At 38.5% G+C, this 14806-nt stretch overlaps 1 protein-coding gene across 1 annotated transcript in view; it reads right to left on the bottom strand.

Annotated features, from left to right (window-relative positions):
- shtn2 (shootin 2) overlaps window positions 1-13774 on the bottom strand; it is a 101476-nt gene extending 87702 nt beyond the window's left edge. Inside the window, exons 1-2 of the mRNA XM_039751953.1 lie at window positions 13659-13774; window positions 990-1033 (exon numbers count right to left, since the gene is read on the bottom strand). Coding sequence (XP_039607887.1) covers window positions 990-1033; window positions 13659-13671 — 57 coding nt within the window. The 5' untranslated portion in view covers window positions 13672-13774. The remainder of the gene's footprint in view (window positions 1-989; window positions 1034-13658) is intronic.
- Between the last annotated feature and the right edge of the window lie 1032 nt (window positions 13775-14806).

Below are 14806 nucleotides of genomic sequence, written 5' to 3'. Positions count from 1 at the left end.
TCCAAGTTATCCCAACATTTCAGTTTTGTCTACCCATTACCTGTTTTGAACTTTAGTCAGTTTAACCAAATTAGAACTATTGTTTAAATTCGTCATGCTCCAACAACTTCAGTTAGATATTTGCCAAAAATAAAATTATGCTGATCATCATATTCATGTTCCAGCGCAGGTTCAGATTTACTGTCACATGATCCACCCCAGCTGTTATTAAACCTTTTATCCCACTTACTGTAGCTATGAATTGAGATGTGTTGAGTGGTTCAGAGCCTTTGGCATTAATGGTGTGTAGTGAACGGACGGGGCTCTTGCCCGGCTGGGACACCTCCATGCTGGGAGGACCGGGGGAGCAAGCGTAACCTCCCCGGGACGCTAGATTGCAACCCCCCTAGGTTGTAGCAGTGCAGCCCTGTTGGGATCCGCAGGTGCCACAAGGGGGTGCTGCAGCAGGAGTCTGTTGAGCCCTTGTGGGCAGTTCTTCCACCACATCCAGAATTGCTGCCGGAATTGAGTCATCAAGCACCTGGAGCACTTCTGGGTGCTTAAAAAAGAAGCGAGTAGCCACTACTCGGGGAGCCAGAGTCGGGAGGAGGAGGGACGAAACTGTGTTAACTGCGCTATACTTGTGGGGAAAGGGGAATGCATTTCCCACAAGGGAAAAAGAAAAAAATAAACCGAGTTTGCATTGAACCTGTGTCCCATGCGTGTCTGTGTCGGGTTCAGCTGGCGGTGGCAGCCTGGTGGGCCACAGGTGTCACCATATGATTACACCCAGTTATAGACAAGTATGTTAAGATGACTCAGAAGATGTTTGATGGTCAGTTTTTCCACTTTGCAGAAGTTAAAAAATTTTGAATTCTCCTAAAGGTTTATATTTTTCTAGGTTTGAAGTAACTCTTTTATATATTATTTTTCATCATTTTTGGTAAGCTTTGCTTTTATGAAAAAAAAAAATCTTAGTTGCTAGAATGGACCCCATAAACACTTCTTACCTCCTTTTCCTCTTCACTTTCTGAAGAGTCTTTAAACTGGAAATCTATGAAGTAAGCAAAAATATAAAGAGAAAGTTAAATTAAACAGACAATGCTAAGGGCAAATGGTTATTGAATATTGTAAGCACACTGTACAGCACAGCATGCTCTTCAGTTTACTGTTAGATTCAGAACATTTGTCACTCTGTACTTTTCATGCGTAGTGCATAAACTTGTGCACATTATTTCAACTCATTATTATTTATTGTTTCTAGCTTTCAGATAAATAACATAAATAGCTTGGAGGAATTAGCACGGAGCATATCCAGCTAATCCTGTATGTGGAAATTCCAAGGAGATCAATGCTCTGCCCAAGTTAATAAAAAGAAACTCCAAAGGATTCGGAGCATGGATGTCTTTCAATACTAAAAGTCCAATACTACCAATAAGTAGTTAGAAAGAAAGCTTAAAAGATCTTAAACATTAACAAAAAAAATTCTGTGCCTAACTAGAGTGAATTTGCAGAGTATTTTGTGCAGATACTGTGCCATCTTTGCATCAGACCCCTCTGAACATCTTAGCCAAAGCCTAGCAGAAGGCTATCCCTCAACACTGAGAAAATCAAGTTCCTCATTCCAGATATCCCTGGCTCCATAGCTGAGCCCCTGGCAATCACCATTAATGCAGAAACACTGGAAATTGTTGACCACTTCCCATGCCTTGGCAGCCATCCGTTCCAAAACGCCACCATCGAGGAGGAAGTTCAGCATTCTATTAGCTTTGTTACTGCACGCTTAACAAACTGATTGACCATTGAGTCTTTGAGGACCTTGACTTTAAGAAGAATATCAAGATCATTGCCTACAAGGTCATCTGTAACACTACTCTCCTGTATGGAAGTGAGACCAGGGTCACTTACCTCTGTCACTTAAAAACTTTGAAGAGATTCCACCAGCGTTACTTCAGAAAGATTCTCTGGATCAACTGGGAAGATCGCCACACCAAAACCAGTGTCCTTATTGACACAAAGTTGACCAACATTGAATTAATAATTTTTCAGAGCCAACTCCACTGGACAGGTCATTGCATCAAAATGCCCGACTCCCATCTTCAAAAAAACAAGTCCTCTACTCGCAACTTAGTTGAAGCCAGAAATCTCATGGTGGCTAGAGAAAGTGTTTGAAAGGCACCATGTAGCCCTACCTTCAAGAAGGCTATATTTGGAAAGCCCTGGCCATAAAATGTCACCTTTGGTGCTTCATGGTCCATCAGATGACAACCCAGTTTGAGAGCGACCATCTTTTTTGTCAAATCAGATAAAAGACAAGGAGGAGATCCAAGGTTTGTGGAGGCCACCTCCAAGTGGAATATCCTGTCCCTATAATCCCAAGATTTCTGATTAAAGGATTGAGCTCCTCAGTTATCTACAAATCTTGATGGGTGACATGCTGGTGACCGCTGATGGTGCTACGATACTGTGAGGCTCACTAGTGGCTCTAACAAGTAATAGTTTTCATTGTACTTTAAGGTGCTGCAAAATAATTATAAACTGAACTGAGCTCAAAATACTGTATGTTTCCCTGTCATGGAAACCAAGTAAAAAATAAATAAATACAAGCCATTGCTTGCTTAATGAGTGTTGAGTGTTCCTAAGTACTCAGTAGCAGTTTCTTCTAGAGTTTCTTTCTGATAGATATATTGTGATGCTTAATACACCCAAGTAAACCAAGCACAACAATCACATCTGTCTGTTAAACACAGCAAGCTTTTTCTAAACTGTTGCCTCCTAAATTTTGAGCTCTGTGTTAATGTTTTCCACTCTTCGCAGACATTTGTTTGTTATTTTCCCCATATAATTTTCATATTTTTCTTTGTTTCATCTTTTCATTAGATTCTTCCTTTTTATTCTTTCTTTTAGACATTAAGGCTTTTATTTATTTTGATTTCACTTTGGTTCTTCAAGCACAATAAAGTCCAAATTCCCGTGTAGCTACTTCAACCCACGTCATTCTTTCAAATTGATGGAATGACACACATTTCTCTTTCTTTCTTTCTTTCTTTCTTTCTTTCTTTCTTTCTTTCTTTCTTTCTTTCTTTCTTTCCATAAAATTAAAATTTTCTCCAAAATGTGACATTTAAAGTTCATTGTGCTCTCCAGAATGACTCAAGGGCAAAAGACCACAGGAGCATTTTTTGAGTTTCTGACTAAGCTGCTTGTGTTTTCAGACAATAATAGACCCTGCAAAACACTATTTTTCATGGCAAAATAATTAATCTGGGCAGTATATCAAAAGTGACCCTTCATCAAATGATTAAAAAGTAAGTGTAAGGACATGTTGGAATGATTTCCAGACCAGGTTGGCTAAAAAAGCTGAAAGAAACATTTCTACAAATCACCTCTCAGTGTTATATTGTGCAATTTTAGAATGGTTTGAAATTCATTTTTTAATGCCTTTTAGTACTTTTATATTAAATTATGTTTTACCCAGCTGGAACCCAACAACACTCTCATTTGCATCAAAGATAAAGAAATTATTACCCTTCTGAAAAATTCTTTATTTAAGTAATGTACATCTTGAGCTTTATTATAATATTAACCCGACGAGTCAAGTTTTAAAGAAGCTGAGTTTGAGTAACGCTTTTGATAATCTTGCTTCCGGTTACTTCACTTTTCTACATTGCATATCTTATCACTTTTTTGAATTAGCTAACTCTGATAAACTAAAAAAAAAATTGTCTCAGATATGACGATCTGGGGAAGGTATGCTAATTAAAAAAGAGATCAAGTTGAAAGGCCTGTCTATCATTTTAACAAAGTGTAGATAAGGGTGAATTAGAGTGATGCATTTTTTGGTTAAATCAAAATGAATTGTAATGTGTTGCAAAAGTTAACCACAATAGTTATAGATCTCAAAACATTTTATTTTTTAATGTCATGACCCAAATATCACGATAATATCATATTTTGAGGTACCTGACAATTACAGGTTTTAATGCTTTGAAAGTCGCTCTCTATGAGTCGGCTCCCGCCATACACCCTTTTACAGCAATATTTCCCACTTTACTGGCTATTGAAAAATTTCAATAAGCAAAATTGGTTCTCAGTTTATTATTTTATCATCTGTGGACAATGTTATCAAATCAAAAAAGCAAAGCAAATTCATTTATATATCACATCTGTTGTGATATAAGATTTTGCATATAACTTGATAAATGTTTTGTATGTCTTTATTTGTAATTTAGGCGAAGCAATGTAATTTAGTGTTACTTTGGTGAGAGGCATTAGTGTTTGCCCAACCCCCCATTTATGACTTTTCTTTGTAATTTTATGACAGGATTTGGGGGATGTGTCTTAAACCAGTTTGATGAGTATTTCTCTGCTAAAGTCTTTCAACCCCCCTGCAAGGAAGCCAGGATGTTTAACATATGGTTTTGGGGCAGGTGTTAAGATGTTCTATTTCACCCATTGGTCTGTTTGGAATTGGCTTGTCTCAGAGGCCTTTAAGTACCATGATGTCCTATTCGTTCTAGGAATTGGAGAGAACATCTATAAATGTACGTGCTTAACCTCACATTCTCTCTCTTACTAACATCTGAAAGAACCATCTCTCTAACCAACATATGATGAAGAAGCATCTCTCTTGCTAACCTGTGATGATGTAGAAGTATTTTTCTCTTGCTAACAACTGAAGTAAACCATCACACCATGAACTGAAGACAACACAATCCAGAGCACAGCTTCAGCCATTTTGAACAGACATGCGGCTAAAAGCTGAGCACCAATGATGCCTTAACTAGAGACATTTGAAGTAACTTCAAGTCTGTGTGCCACCTGAATTACACATCCCCATTTTATCAGGTTGTATGGTTGCCAATATTCAAATGTACTTTGCATTTTGCTATTATTTATGAATATTATCAGTAATACATTATTTTATGTGTAACTTAACTCCTGCTTGTCTTTTTACTACATCTAATTGCCTGAGGTTATAGATATAGAAGGGAAGGTGGGGATAAGTTACAGTATATACAGTGGTAAGTCTGTGAGATTAGGCATTCTAAGGCTACATATTAATAATACAATAGGGGAAAGTAAAGCAGTATATATTACTCTACCAAGATAAAACAACATCACATACTATTAGGTAATTCAAAGTGCTTTATATGATAAGGATAAAATACAATAAAGAGATAAAATATAACCAAATGAAGGTTAGAGAAACAGTAAAATGACAGAAGAGAATTAAATGGTGACAAAACAGCATTTCAGTTAAGTAACAGTGCAGCACAGTACATAATCAGTAAAAATTTTTTATTTGAAATCTGATATACTGAATGGGCACCGTTACCTGCTGGGCACCATTTATGAAAATGAAAATGCATACGCTCCATACACCAAGGTCTGTGTGGTCCTTAAAGTCCACAGTATGCGCATAAAGGGGCACCATTTCTGCTATTGAAAGAACGTGCTCTGTACACTGAGAGGGACCATCACAGGTTGTCAAAGTGTATTAAGACTTGGACTCGCTTTGGACCACAAGGCTTGACATCTGTCAGCCACATCTAGGGCTCCGACTGGGCTTTGACTGGCACTGACATGAGGAGAGGTTCTAAGAAGACATTGGTCAGTTGGGTGGTGTGAGTCCATGTTAGCAGACATCTGGTGGTCATTCCACTGTAAAACGCCTTCTGAAGATTGTAAGAGTGACTAAGATTGATTGACTACTTTTTGGAAGACATAATCTATACTAATAAAAGGCAAAGCCCTCACTGACTGACTGACTGACTGACTGACTGACTCATCACTAATTCTCCAACTTCCTGTGTAGGTATAAGGCTGAAATTTGGCAGACTCATTCCTTACAGCTTACTTTAAAATTCATTTCGAAATTCTATGCGTAACGGTCATAACTGGAACCTACTTATGTACATATATACGGCCATAGCCTGCAACTTGGTTGCCGTGTGAAGCAGAGTTGCATCCCTCATCATCACGCCTCTCACGTAATTGAGTGCCTGCCCATATAAGACCGCCCGTCAGCAGCAATCCAATAGACACGCTGCCACTAAATATTCGCGGGTGAAGGATTGTGCTTATGCAAACGAAGATGAGATGGTCAGGGACAGACTAGTGTTTGGCACAAACTCAGTGAAAGTGCGAGAGAAACTTTTAAGTGCCGGGTCTTAGCTAACATTAAATAAAGCCGTGGACATCGCAAGATTGCATGAGAGAGCACAAGCACAGCTGAGAACCTTCAATGCATGTACTCCGAGCGGCTCACGTGAACTGACTGTGAACGCAGTACGCAGAGAACAAGCAAGAGCTCCAAAGAGCGCAGAACAAATAACGCATTACACAATTGAGAAGGCAGCAAAAGAATATGAAGCGAGTGACGCATACAAGCATATTCATAAGTGCAGCTACTGCTGAAACAAAGCACGGTGTAAACCTTAAGTTTAAATTAAGTTCATAGACACACTGCCGCTGGCATTTGTCACTCCTACGACGAATACGATATTCACGAGATACAAGTTTAATGAGAAGACGCAGGGTATAAACAAGACTTTTGATCACTTTGCAACGGAGTTAAAATTGCTGGTGAAGGACTTATGCAAACGAAGATGAGATGGTCAGGGGTAGAATAGTGTTTGGCACAAACTCAGCAAAAAAGTGCAAGGGAAACTTTTAAGTGCCAGGTCTGAGCTAACATTAAATAAAGCTGTGGACATCGCAAGATCGCACGAGATAGCAAACCTTTGATGCATGTACTCCGAGTGGCTCACGTGAACTGACTGTGAACGCAGTACGCAGAGAATAAGCAAGATCTCCAAAGAGCGCAGAGACTTTTGATCACGTGAACGTGTCTGCAAAAAGTGGCATCTCCTGCCCTGCAAAAATACTATAAAGGTCGAGCAGCCGGCGCGTGCGCGTAGCTGTGCCGGCCTTTGAAACGCTGACTGTGCTTTTGCCTTAAGTGAAAGTAAGCACTTTTCATTTTTTCCTCCGTTCCCTGAGATATAGCCCAGACAACTGCAAACACGGGATCCTTTTTCTAGACCGCAGAAAACTAATATTAAGGTGCTTTACACTTTCTTTTGCACGTATACGATTATGAGGTCGCAGAAGACACGCACAGGAGTGGAGGGCCAACAGTGCCATCCCGGCCGGTTAATGGCAGGGCCATCTCTCCAGTCTACACAAGACCCACCGCGACTGTCCCCAAAAGGCGCTCATATCGTCAGCGAAGACGTCTCTCTACACTATATAAAAGAAAAAGGCAAGTTTCCTTTCTTTACACCTTTTTTCCTTTTATCCCAAACCAAAGCCTTTCTCTCTTAACACTGCAGAGGACACAAAAATAATTTTCTTTAATTGCTGGTAATGCCGGTAAGGCACATAACCAGAGGCAGAAATTTGAACGTTCACATAGAAAATGTAATTTCTGTACTACAGCCGTCGTGTAGCACCTTTCAAAAGGGATCAACTACCGAGAGATGATCCATATACATTTTAGCTGCTGTTAGTACTACTTACCTGTTGTGTTACACCGTCTTTAAAATGTAGTTTAACCCGCAACCACTCCAGTAGTGCTCAATATATCTTTATTTCTTAAAACGTTAATGTTTTACTGTTTAATAACTTATAGACTACATTTTATTTTTTTCCCTTACACTCAGTGAGCGAAGCAAATGGGTGATCAGTTATATATATATATATATATATATATATATATATATATATATATATATATATATATATATATATACGTATATATATACACACACACACACACACATATAGACACATACATATATATATGTGTGTGTGTATGTATGTATGTATGTGTGTATATATATAAATATATATATATATATATATAAATATAAATAAATATATATATAAATGTAGATAGGTATATATATGTAGATATACAGTATGTAGATATGTATATAGATATATGTATGTAGATATATATATATATATTTGTATATATGTGTGTGTGTATGTATGTATATATATATATATATATATGTGTGTGTATATGTATGTGTATATATGTAGATGTGTGTGTGTATATATATATATATATATATGACAGTAACACTCATAACAGTGACAAATTATTACGTTTTACTATTTTTTACTATTGTTAATTACTCGCCATAATGTAAAATAATTAGTTCTATTATGCATATATAACAATTCCCATGAAAATGACAGTTTAAATTGTACAACCGCATCCCCATACGCAAGCGGCAGATCCGCAAAGAAGCTAGCGCATAGCGCCGGCCTGGGGATTGGCGAGCAAAGTGAGCAGGGGGTAAAGCCCCCTAGTAATTTACAAATATATGTTTAATTGTTTCTCTAAAACAGTGTTTTTTCATTTTAAACCTTCATCTCTAAAGATCTGGCTATGATAAAGCAATTATGCTCCTTGATTTGGATTCAGCATCCTCAAATCTATAAAGACCACCTAAACTTTTTGACAGAAGTGAAATTGTTTTGTAGATCAAAGCATCAGCTGTGGCATTGAAGGGCAGCCATGGAAGGAGATGGCCTTAGGAAGGCTCATGTGATGAAGTAAGGGAGAGGCACTGAGTTTCAAATTATATTCGGCTGACCAGCAAGAGTGATGATAAAATATCGGCTGAATAATGCCATTAACAAAACAATCATACAAAACAAAGAGTCAATCAACCTATTATTCTGTCATACTGTTCAACCTAAACAAGATATCTGAACATTAAATAAATAACACCAAAAGCAATCATGCGAAAAATTATAAATTTATACATTCCAATTTTCATTTATTGAGCAAAATGATGATGAAGACAACTACTCCAAAATAGCAAGATATGCAAGTTCATGCATGCATTCAGCTGCTTTGTGAATTTGATTTTAGTGACTCTGTTGTGATAAGTTAAGGAAGCCAGTGACTTCTCACTGTTTATTGTTTCAAGTCAAAGTTATTTCTTCTCAATCGTGTTATATACTAATTTGCAACATGTTCTAAAGTGGGGTGTTTTTTATAAATTTAAAAAAATTCCTTGTCTTCTCTTGCAGCTTACAATTGGGAAAGGAAAAATTAGTTAAAGACTTTGCATTCTGACAGTCACATTCACTCTCAATGTTATAATATTTTTATTAAGAAGTTGCATATGACTATAACTATTGTATAAAATTATTTCAGAAGTGACCTGGTCTCAGTCAGTTCTGGTGCAATGCAGGAAGCAGAAGCCACACTAGTTTATAAAAAGATTTACAGAATTGAAGAAGTTGTGGGGTGGAGAAGGAAAAGCTTTGTGCTGTGACTTTCTGTGCAGCTTTCTCCCAAAATGACTTCCAGATTTTAAAATTACTTTCACCTCTCACTCCACTTTTCTTCAGTTCTGTTTTCTTTAACTGAGCTGTCATGAAGATTTTAAAACAATACTCACTGAGCTTGGGGGCTATGTGGTGGTATTTAGTGCTACTGCCTCACAGATGCAGAGTCCAGGGTTCAAATCACAGCTGCGACACTAAGTGTGAGGGGTGTCAACGTAACCCGAATATTTCTTACCCTTTGGGTTATTCTAAAAGGTGTTCACATTGAAGTAACTCTTGAGTTGAATTTAGTGCTGCCAGATGGGCTCCAGCTCCCTGTTATCCACAATTAGACAGATGAGTTCATATCACTGCTATGCTTCTTGCTTTTAAATCTCCCTGTCAGGTTGGCCAGAATTTTGTTTAGCTGTTGTTCTTTAAACTATTCACCAAAGCATTACTGCTTTTTGTGTAAAATTCCCCTATTATGGGAATAATAATGTTGAAGTTCAGTTCAGTTGAGCAGAAATGATGGAGACATCATGCCCGATAAAAATATTACAAAACCTAATGCTGCAATGAAACGTTGGGATGTGACGACACTAGCATCTTGTACAACATCCTCCGACGCCAGCAGTGACTCACTCTGGGATTGGCCTACAAATAAATGGCCGTGGCTAGAATCAGAAAGAGAGCTGGAGCAGATGGTTCCTGCATGTGTGTAAGGAGAGTAAGCAAGTGAATGAAGAGAGAGCCTTCATGTGTGGGCTTTAATGGACATTTCCACAGTCCAGTTAGTTAGGGACTAATGATTTCTATAAGTGTTTATATTTGCTAAATACAATTTGTGCACACTTGCAATCACATTTATTTTAGGCTCTCGTATCACCTCCCCACAATTTTAGATTTCATTTTCAGCTGAGTTAGGCTGGGGGGTCAACTTTCATATCAATGTATCGATGGACTCTTCACGCATTGTCTCTGACAGGCAAGCTTTGCTTTGATGAGCCGAAGTCTAACTTAGACTGCACGGAAGTAACATGAAGAAACAGTGACATGAAGGAAACATCTGCAAGTCATGTCATTTGGCAGAACACGAATGATTCATTATTTTTACTAGCAGGATCAGATTTAGACCTTTAGAGGCCCTAAGCACTTAAAAGATTTTGGTGCCCTCCGCAGCTTCTAGTATTACTGCTTTATTATTATTTGTATTATTGTATTTTTATGCATGCATTTTTTCATTTAATGTGGGAGCCCTTTCTTGTGGAATGTGGTTTAGCTGCACCATTTGCAGTTTTGCACCATACACTCCATGATAAATCCGGCAATGGAACATTTCTGTGGTGCACACCTACCCCCCAGATTCCTTAAGTAAATGCTTATTTTGCTTAATGGTTAATCCAGCCCTGATTACTAGCGACTAGCGAAACAGAGAAATTCAGTTTGCATGCCATTTCATGAAGATGACACTAACATTCATTTTGCACGTAATTTAACAGTTGTGGAGGGGAATTTAAAGACTTTTTTAACATGGAAAACAAGTCATTTTGCTCCCTACAGCCTAATGTACACTTACATATTTACCTGTGTTTTTTTTTTCCACAGCTGCATTACACAGGCAGTTGGCAGCACACCAGTCAAATTGGTTTTTGTTCACATTAAGAAAGAAGCGCGCTTTACATGTTTTAAAAATTGGACATGCTGCATATTTTCCACACAAAGGCACACTAAAACGTATCGTTACGCATATTGCTGTGTTTCCCCCACTGGAAAACTTATTTCACAGAAAGCCACTTGAACCCCCCATCCCAGTTACCTTGCAACTTCCATTTCCTGATTCTTGATTTCTACAGTAGGGGGCTTCACCTGCTATAAGCACTCTGGAGCTTTGAGTTTCCTTTCTGTCTTGGATGTATTGTTACAATTGTGATTGTCACCATAAATAATATATGCAATAATAAAAACTATAATCCAAAATGGCAGTGCAGATCTATAATAAACATAATGCTAAAAAACGTCCAAGAGGTGATAATCAATTGATGTATAATAAATAAGGGCAGAACTGAAATCTGCACTCATCAAGACCCCCAATCATGACAATGCCATGTCCAGTCCTGAATACTTACAGCCTGCATTGTCCGTGTAGCAACAATAAAAATGATTTTTCTCACTTTGCTCTGACTTGTATTTCAGGTTTGGACAGGATTCCCTCGGCCAACTCTTTCCACACCAGTGCCTTAAATTCAAGTTGCCCATCTGACCTCATACGTCTCTTCCACACATATATATATATATATATACATTACTAGTCATCCCCCGCGGCTTTGCCCGCGTATTAGTGAAACAGGACAGTGAGGAGGGCCCAGCCCAGCTCTCTACTCCTAATGTCCCTCTTCCCCATCCCCTCAGCCCGCAGCCTCTGTCTCGGATTAGCACGACTATATCACTCCTGCAAGCAAAGTATGATTCTTAGCACAATGAGAGAAGTCGCAAAATCAACCGGAATGTTCAAATCAAATTAAAGCAAATTATAGAAAAAAAAAAAGATCTAAATCTGTTAAGTAGTTCTCTCGTTCGCTAACGAAATAGAGTTAAGGTTACACCCCGAGGCAGACGCGTGAGTGAGGAGGGCCCCGCAGCCCGATGAGTCTCTCTCGGATTCGTGGTAATAAATCGGTACCACAAGCGAACTATGATACATAGTGCAATGAGAAAGTCGCAAAATCAACCAAAATGTTCAAGCAAATTATAGAAAAAAACTTGATCTAAATCTGTAGTTCTCTCGTGAAACACGGACAAACATACAATCGGGAATAAAAATATATAAGAAATTTCGGACAGCAATTCCAAATTTTAAGTCCCAAGTCCTCATAGTTCGGGAAATATCGGGATGAGTGACTCAGTAGTATTTGGCTTTTATTTATATAAATTATTATTATTTGGTAGGACAACATTATCTGAGATTAAAAATGTACATTGTCGCAGTAGGGGGCAGTAGTGCTCCCTTGAACCCTCAGGTACCACGCCAAACACCTGGTAAAAGTGCCACAATTATTTGTTTTATTATAATAATTACGTGCACCAAGCACCCTCCACTCCACACTATTCATAAATTAATCACAATACTACAATAATAATAACCAATCCTCCACTCCCAGACGCGTTGCCTTCCTACCACCCAGCTCAGCTCATTCTCTGGGAGTTCCCATGGTCCTTTTATACTCCCTGACCCGGAGGTGTTCCTGCCCAACAGTCCACAAGTCCTTATTCCTTCCGGGTCAGGGTAAATAGTCCTTTTCTTCAACCCGGGAGCACGTTGTTTCTTCCTGTCACATAACCGTGACGCTCTCCCGGGTCATAGGGCACATAAGAGCCTACGAGCCCCCCTACAGCGACGCCTGGTGGCCCCCAAGGTATCCAGCAGGGCTGTGTACAAACACTACCTCGTCCATGATGCCCTGCTGGAACTCGGGGCATGATCATGCTGTCGGGAGAGCTCCTCCTGGTGGCCTGGGGGTGAGGGCCGGAGTAAAATCCCAGCAATTCACCACAACGTAAACACTTTAAGCTAAAGGCATAATTCCTCCATCAGACATCCATTAACCCATCGGTATAAACTGAAGTGATGTGCACTGCTGAATCCTCACAAAAGACACAATATAAAGATGGCATCCAATGTCATTAATAGGCCACTCAATGTTCATGCTGCTCCCTTGAAAGGTTTGTACTGTGTACATTTGAATCAAATACACTCGTCAATGTGTTGTCATTCCCCTGAGGAAGATGTGGTCAATACTTACTGCCTCTCAGTGCCAACCGTATCACCATTGTTAACACGCACAGCGGTGACTGGGTGACATGAGCACTAAGGTGCTCAGCCGAGAACAATAAACAAAACAACAAATAAGATATTTTTTCAAGTGGACACTGTGGATACTGTGTCCTCAATTCGAGTTACAGCTACCAAGTTGTAATGCAAGACTGAACTGAATGAATTTGATTGGCAGGCAAGAATTTCTTTTGATGTTACAACCAAAGATACAATAATAATAATGTACAAAATAAGGTTCAATATATGGCATCAGCACAAATCAAAAGCAGCAGTAGTAAATGATAATCTATCACTCATCACACAACAAACAGATGTAAAACTTTCCCTCATGCTCCATACACCATGGTATTTAAGAATGAATTTAATTTAGTTTATGTTGTGATTGCTGGAGATTGAGTAAGTAGAGCAGTGAACAGGATTTTATTATTAGTTGACTGCATTTTCTTGTCAGCTGTGATTTCATCAGACTTGTCATTTTGGCTTGCCTGCTGTTGATAATAAAACATCTAACACCTACTGATCAGCATATTAGCATAAAAAGTAAATTTACCTGAGGGCAACATGCTTTTATCTGGTCTTCTCTGGCAAGAAGAGGGTCAATTTATGTTACCTGCTGCTCCGTCTTTCTTGAATATCTTTCCAGCATCATCAGCTATTCCTTTGCTGTGTTTAGGAAGTGTGATGAGGAACAGAAAGTTAATCATAGGGGGTGTGTGAACATCATATAATAAGGAGGTGTTAGTCATGAAAAGAGGAACAAGAAGAATTAACACTAGAATCTATAATAAATAATATAATGTATTGTTATTTGGAACACATGTATTTCATATGTACTTCATGCCTACAACGATGAAATGAAAGGAAAAGCAAGAAACACAAGAAATACCTAAATGGAAACTTTTTTCATGTTATAGTACTAACGACAAAATTTTGACATGTAGTGTATAATGTGTGAAGACTGAAGTCCAGATATCAAATAAACACTTTCACAATGGGTACATTTATAAGAAAACAAGTGCGCTGTTATTCAAGAATATAACTGCAGAAAAAGAAATTAGGTTAGGGTATGACACAGAAACGACAGGGGTATGACCTATTGAGTGACGCTGTGATAAGAACTGCTGATTCATAATCAAGCGATACCAGAATTGAATCCGGGCAACCTCCAGAATTACCATTTTGAGTAGAAGCTGTTACTATTGTACAATAAAAACATACAGTACATTTGGTTTGAGTCTGTGACAGCGGCTGTAAATTTATGGTGTTTGTAAAGGTTAGCGTTTTTTGTTTTGTTTTTTTTCTTTTCAGTTTTATTCTCTCAGTCGCATTCACGCTCGCCCCGATCTGACACTACTGTTTTCAAATAAAGACGTGCTATAGCAGAGGTGAACTCAGATTCAGTACATACTGTATGTACTGTGTCAGCATGTCTGTGTCGATCAAATAGAGGAAGCTCTGCAGTGACTATGACTTTACGTGTGTTATGCCTTACAATTAATAATTGTGGAAAATATTTGAGTACCAGCTTTTTATTCAGACTTTAAATGAAAAGCTTGACAAACTAAATTACAAAAAATAAAGGACCGCATGTCCTGAGGTGGTCCGTAGCAGTCAGAAGAATCAAAATAAGGCTGTCTCTACATCTCTGTGAGAGCAGAATCCTAAATGAACTCCTTTGAACTCCTTGGCAAAGACCAA

Source organism: Polypterus senegalus, chromosome 4 (assembly GCF_016835505.1).
Source record: "Polypterus senegalus isolate Bchr_013 chromosome 4, ASM1683550v1, whole genome shotgun sequence".
Classification (NCBI taxonomy): Eukaryota; Metazoa; Chordata; class Cladistia; order Polypteriformes; family Polypteridae; genus Polypterus; species Polypterus senegalus.
The sequence above is the reverse complement of the archived record's forward strand: the minus strand, read 5'-3'. Positions and strand labels throughout refer to the sequence as shown.